At 38.5% G+C, this 6,932-nt stretch overlaps 1 protein-coding gene across 1 annotated transcript; it reads left to right on the top strand.

The window, feature by feature from the left end:
- The first annotated feature begins 334 nt into the window (after positions 1 to 334).
- LOC130935461 (apyrase 2-like) lies at positions 335 to 6,601 on the top strand. Its single transcript, XM_057865217.1, has 9 exons — positions 335 to 1,241; positions 1,341 to 1,469; positions 1,563 to 1,619; positions 1,705 to 1,797; positions 4,858 to 5,063; positions 5,240 to 5,331; positions 5,519 to 5,736; positions 5,834 to 6,023; positions 6,131 to 6,601. Exons 1-9 carry the CDS (start codon positions 930 to 932, stop codon positions 6,241 to 6,243), a joined length of 1,410 nt encoding a protein of 469 aa, XP_057721200.1. The 5' UTR covers positions 335 to 929; the 3' UTR covers positions 6,244 to 6,601.
- The last annotated feature ends 331 nt before the right edge of the window (positions 6,602 to 6,932 follow it).

Below are 6,932 nucleotides of genomic sequence, written 5' to 3'. Positions count from 1 at the left end.
TAAATCAGACCGTTCGATTTCCGTGGTGAAATCGGTCCGTCCGATTTCTTCATCCCAGCCGTCACAGTTTGGTGAAGCACCATACAACCCCATAACGTTATAATACACCAGATTTTCCCCAATATTAAAAATAAAAAAGTGTTTATAATTATATGGTAGAAGAAAATTTTATAAATATTGATATCCAAACCCGTATTTTTAAGTAAAGTCAAAACTCGAAAGTTCATTTTTCGTAAGCACTTTACAGTTTACACTCGAGATCGTATAAACTACGTAACCTTTTATCCCTTTATATATACGTACATAAATACAGACGACGCTACGGAAACGCGGAAAGATTCAGAGCAGAACAGAATATCAAACAACTCGCTTTATCCCTTCCTCCGACACCGAGTCCGACTCGGTGGGCTTCCAACTTACAGTTACATACACTATTTAACCATTTTTCCCGCAACACATACACAGACACTGCCACAATTACACAAACGTTTCTCTCACAATACACACAGTGTTAGAGAGAGAGAGACACACGCGCGCGCACTTAAAGCACAAAATCGAAATCGTTTATTTTCAGTGCCAACCGAAACGTGCATTTTGCGTCGTTTAATCCCCGTCTCCGTCGTTTAATACGACGGATCACTGTGACACGCCGTTTTCACAATCCCCGCCGTCGTTTCGCGATCTCCGTCATTGTTGTCGTCGTTGTCGTATTAAATTATAGCAATAACAGTTGAAAACCCCAAGGAACAGAGCTGGAGCCGCTACAAGATTCCAAGCAGTTGAAGGCTCCGCCAGTCGCCGCCGCCAACGGTCAGATCCGTTATCGATCGCCGTCCTCCGCCGAGCTCTTCGACGGACAGTCCAGCGGGAACTCACCTCCGTCACACGCCGCGGACCACAACTCGTCGGAATTCGAGCATTCCGGAAAAATGCTGAAGCGCCCCGGCCGCCAGGAGTCCCTCGCCGACAAGATCTACCGGTTCCGAGCAACGCTGCTCGTGGTGTCGATCCCGCTTATCCTCATCACCTTCGTTCTCTACATGATGCCTTCTTCTTCGTCCAATGAGTCCGTCGCAGAGTTCACCCTCGTCAACCGGAAGATTTCGCCGGAGAAGAATCCCGGCGGATCCTATGCCGTGATCTTTGACGCCGGCAGCTCCGGCAGCCGCGTCCACGTCTTTCACTTCGATCAAAACATGGATCTCGTCCACATTGGAAAAGATCTCGAGCTCTTCATTCAGGTCAAAATTAAATCGCTGATCTGTTTGCGGCTTTAGATCTTGCAGTTTTCTTTTTTTATCGTTTAACTTAATAGTGTTTGATTTTGTGTATTTTTGCAGATTAAACCCGGCTTGAGCGCGTACGCTCAGAATCCGCAGCAGGCAGCGGAATCTCTGGTCTCGCTTTTGGATAAGGCGGAGAGTGTAGTTCCAAGGGAATTGCGATCCAAAACACCAGTGCGAGTTGGGGTGAGTGTCTTCCTTTTACTACTATATTTTGTGTGTTAATTTTGCATGAGTTTTCTGAAGAAGACTTGAATTTGGATTTGTTTGATAATGCAGGCAACTGCTGGTTTGAGGGCTTTGGAAGGAGATGCATCTGATAGGATCTTGCAAGCGGTGATTATTGCTGTGTCCCTCTCATGTTGAATTATTTAAGCAGTTAACCGAACCTTCTTATTGATCTGAATTTCATTGATTTAAGGTGAGGGACTTGCTTAAACAAAGAAGCAGCTTGAAATCTGAGGCCGATGCGGTTACAGTGTTGGATGGAAATCAAGAAGGTGCTTTTCAATGGGTATGACTTGTAAACTTAATCTTGTTTGTACCATTATGTATCCTGAATAGAGGAGGATTGTCAAGCTTTTCATTGACATAGATTCGATTTATAAATCTGAGACCAGGTTAGGGACTAGAGGAGCATCGGCTTTCTATTACTTATGTAGGTCATAGAGCATATTACTAAAATTATCCCTTGATTTACCTGATGGTGATTGTTGTGGTGGTTGTGGGATTTGAATTCTATACAACAGGGTTTAATTGCTAGTGGTTGGGGAAACAAGATCCAAATGCCTCCTGGTCAAACTTTGTCCATTTCCAACCATAAAACAAGCAAGCCTATAGGATGTGAATTCTCCAAAAAGAATGAAATGTTTCAGAATTACTATACTTCAGTTCATTGGCAGTCCAGTTTAATTGCTGATTCAGTCTATAATGAAATAGCAGTCAGATGTACAATCGATACTATTACAGTTCGAGTTAGTGCATTTTTTCTATAATAAATATTTTACAGGGGATTAAATTAAAATTTATGTATCATTTATAAAGAAAATTTGAGATTTGGGGGGATCTCCGCCACTGGCAGTGGCTAGCTTGGTAGTCCTATCCTAGTTGAAGCAACCTTTTAACAAACATGCCCCGGTATCTACTATCATGATGGGGAGCATGTTTACAACTTAAACCAACTACATTGCATCTTTTGAAAAACCTGCAGGCCGAAATTGAAACATTAAACAAACATGCGGATCACTAGTGTGTTTTTAATGTATGCTAGGCCAAAAGCTATTGTCTACATTCCCATCTTTGCTTGGTTTAAAAAACTGATATGGCAACTTTCACAACATGATTTGTTTCTGAGTTTGTGTAGTGCATAAAACTTGAGCCAGACCTGTTTTGACAGCTCCAATTTTGCATCCAAATTCCAATGGATTGTGATTGCATCTATTACTCATTGCCTCGGGGAAAATGAAAATATGGGTGTGGAGTGTTACTCGCTCTACGATTTTTGGGTAATTTAGTGAAGCTTGAATTATTATCTATTAATGCCATTCTGCTTAATGAGAAAATATTTTTTGTTAGTTGAAGAATGGGTTAAAAAGTTTGCTGGTTTACATATATTACTAGCTCTTCCATGGAATATGCGCTTGAAAATATTCTCTTAACATGCAGAAGTAGAATAACCTGCTTCTATGCTTGCTCTAGAGAGTTTCATTCTTCCTAATTCATTTTGATCTCCTGTTCCGTGTAGGAACTTTTCATAATTTTATCCATCCTATTTGTATGATGGAATTCTTATTTATTTTGACATGCAGTCCTTGTTGAAAATGTCTGGCTTGTGAGTAATCTTAATGCATGCACTTTGTACTTTGGATTGTAATTGCATCACCTTTCTGTGACTTTATGATTTTCCTCTGTAGCTTTAACTTGAGTTTTACCTGCTCCATATTCTCTTGAATTAGTGAACGCTTTGTTAACCGTTTTCTTATTGATCCAAAATGTTTTAAAGCCTATTAATATTTTGCTAACGACTGATGTATGTATAATAAGATTTTTCCAGGTAAAATTGATTTTGTAATTTAACTATTATCTGTTGATTTGCAGCATCAATTTTCATATATTTTCTTTAAGTGTAATTTAATATTTTAGTTATTAAAAACTATTCAATCTGAATTAATATAGTGTTCATATTAATTCAAGTTTCCTAATTATTACTCTAGCAATCAGCCAACGTTGAAGATCCCTCACTATTTTTGTAGGGTGTGATTTTTATTTTTTTTTATTAAAGAAAGTAAGAGAAAGAGAAGGGAATGGATCCTCTCAATTGGAACTCAATTGTAAAATCCAATTGAGAGGGCTGGTTTAAATGAGAGTTGTTTTATATAAGACTGATATGATTTAATATGATTCTCTTGCATTAATGATCTAGACTAGAACAAAACCTCATGTGAGCATTTTAAGTGATCATCTAACCTTTTGATAACTTTTGATCCTGCCAACCATGTAGGTTGGTTATATGTTTATGTGTAAATGTGTGAGTTATGTACCGAGCCAATTAGAAATTAAGGACCTAATTGTAATTGTGTGGGTTGGTAACTAGCCTAGTTGGGAAGTGAGTGAGGGTGAGCGTTCTGTTATGAGAGAGAGAGGTGAGAACTATAAAGGACTATGGGGAAGTAGTGGGAAGGGGTTAAAAAAAGAAAGAAGCGATGGGATCAGAGGCTAGGAGAGAATCAGATCTCTTGAATACGTGATACTTTCTTACACCTTTTTAGTAAATAATATAAACAAATACTAGGAAATTGGGTGATATCTCATTGATGAACTCCATCTTCCTTGCCCTTTTATTACTGCTTCATTCTTCTACTTACTCTAGATGCCAGGTTCTTACATTGTTAAGTACCTAAAGAAAGTAGGCAACAACACAACTTAAAAACTAGCTATTAAGGGGGAAGGACTACTCTGTTTAAATACAACATCAAGCATCTCATACCAACCGATATAGGACTTTGGGCACTCTATAATACCCAAGTCCCTAACAATACACCGCCCTTGGAAAGCCGAGTTCTACAGCGTCTTCACTCTATCTACACTGGTCAAGTGGTAGCCACTTTGCTACTAGCTATTAGTATTCGGTATTCACCTTAATCCAGCCTATGGGTAGCCCTTTCTATGACGCCGACAACCAAGGCTCTGATGCCATTGTAAAGTACCTATGGAAAGTGGGAAGCTACACCTTAAAAGTTAGCTACTAAAGGGGAAGAACCACTCTTTTTAAATATAACATCAAGCATCCCATACTACTTGATGTAGGACTTCGGCCATCCCATAATACCCAAGCCCCTAGCAGTGTATGCGTGAGAGTGTGGCATCAGGAAATTATTATTTATTTTAGATCTCCAAAATTTAGAAAATAGATTTGTTTAAAATAACAGAAAGACCAAATTACTACAATATTTCGGTTGTTGGGTACAAAATTTTGAGTTGCAGCTTTGAGGGAATTAGGATATTGTATATTCTATCCCTTCTAAGAGAAGATTCAGTAATTTATTGATCTGACCTGGTCCTGTTTTTATTTTAGGTGACTATCAACTATTTATTGGGAAATGTAGGAAAAGATTATTCAAAGACTGTTGGTGTAGTTGATCTTGGGGGTGGATCTGTTCAAATGGCATATGCCATTTCAGAGACGGATGCTGCCATGGCTCCTAAAGTATTGGAAGGAGAGGACCCATATGTTAAGGAGATGTTCTTGAGGGGAAGGAAATACTACCTCTATGTTCACAGGTTTCTACTTACTCTTGATATGCTATTTTGAGATGTTATCTTCTACAGCTTCTAGGAGCATTAACTTTTGGACCTGAATACTTCCACTTTTTGGTCTTTATCATGATATATATTCAGATATATAAGTTTTCCATGAGTACCATGCTCCAAGGCTAATATATTTTATAATGTTTCAGTTATTTGCACTATGGTTTACTAGCAGCCCGTGCAGAGATTTTAAAGGTGTCTGATGATGCAGAAAACCCTTGCATCTTAGCTGGCTTCGATGGTAAATATAGCTTCTAATTTTTGTATGCTTAGTGTTTGTTTTGATGCCCCTTTTTCTTTTAATTTTAACCGAATAGGGACAAGAAGCTCTTGAAGTCAGTTTTTGTTCATATTATTGTCATATGTATATATTTTCCCTTTGCACCTTATAATTTTGATAACAAGTAAATGTTTTCAATTCTTCTTAGGATCATATAATTATGGGGGAAAATCAATTAGGGCCTCATCTTCCCCTTCTGGTGCAAGCTTAAATGAATGCAAAGGCATAGCTCTTAAGGCTCTCAAAGTTAATGAGTCAACATGTACTCATATGAAGTGCACTTTTGGTGGGATATGGAATGGTGGAGGTGGGGATGGACAAAAGAACCTTTTTGTTGCCTCGTTTTTCTTTGATCGCGCAGCTGAGGTATTTTATCATGTTATCCAACCTTGGAGCAATTGCTGATAGTCGTCATTTCTAATGCCTCCTGTATGGCCATTCTAATCATGCTATTCATTCACAGGCTGGTATTGCTGACTCAAACTCACCTGTTGCAATAGTTCGCCCAGCAGATTTTGAGGATGCAGCTAAGAAAGCTTGTCAAACAAAACTTGAGGATGCCAAATCCAGTTATCCACATACGGAGGATGGAAACCTTCCATACATTTGCATGGATCTTGTATACCAATATACATTGCTTGTTGATGGATTTGGTAGGTTTTATTCAGATGCTAGTATAGTTGTGCATGAGAATGGTATTCGTGCGAAGTCTGAGTAACAGTGTTTTCTTCCTGCACTGATTTCTTCCATTTGTTGGCAGGTATCTATCCATGGCAAGAGATTACATTGGTGAAGAAAGTAAAATATAATGATGCCCTTGTTGAGGCAGCATGGCCCCTAGGCAGTGCCATAGAAGCTGTATCATCTACGTAACTGATACGTATATCGTCTAAATTGTTGGGGCACGAGTTTTATATGAACGTTTTTGAGCCAAAATACCGCCATCAATTATGATCAGAAATTGCTTTCAGGCTGAATTGACATTGGATATGAATATGAATTGTGTCGACATTTCGGGAATAATGGGAGAAGGTTAGCTTCATTAATTTTTCACATGTAATTAATTCAGATTATACCACCTGATTTATGGCCTTGGAAGATTCATTCGATTCATTAGTGCATCTAGATATATGTTGTTTTTAAGAGATGAACTAAATGGTGATACTTATACCATTTCATTTTTGTTCTATAAATGATTGTATCCGTGGTAATAGTCAATCCTTTCCTTTCTCTCTTTGGGTTGTTGAGCTTTAGCAAAGGTTAAGCATGCCAGCCAGTGGAGTACTGGAGTATCAGATAACTCATCGTTGTTTTACTCATACAATTAAATCGCTAATTGATACAAACCACAATGGCACAGACTCGTTAATTTGGTATGATGTTTAAAACTTTCTCGATACTTCTGGCTGAGCAACATAGCATTTTATCCACTTTTGATTGGTGAATGTCAATTTTTTTTCATTCGTTTCTATAGTACCTGTGGTGGGTGTCTACCAGATATCAAAATGGTGCCTTATTTCATATCACAAGACACAAGCCATGATGAGTCCCGTTGGAAGTGA

The sequence above is a fragment of the Arachis stenosperma genome, chromosome 6, assembly GCF_014773155.1.
Source record: "Arachis stenosperma cultivar V10309 chromosome 6, arast.V10309.gnm1.PFL2, whole genome shotgun sequence".
In the NCBI taxonomy this organism is placed as follows: Eukaryota; Viridiplantae; Streptophyta; class Magnoliopsida; order Fabales; family Fabaceae; genus Arachis; species Arachis stenosperma.
Note: the sequence above shows the minus strand (reverse complement) of the source record. Positions and strands in the feature narration are given on the sequence as shown.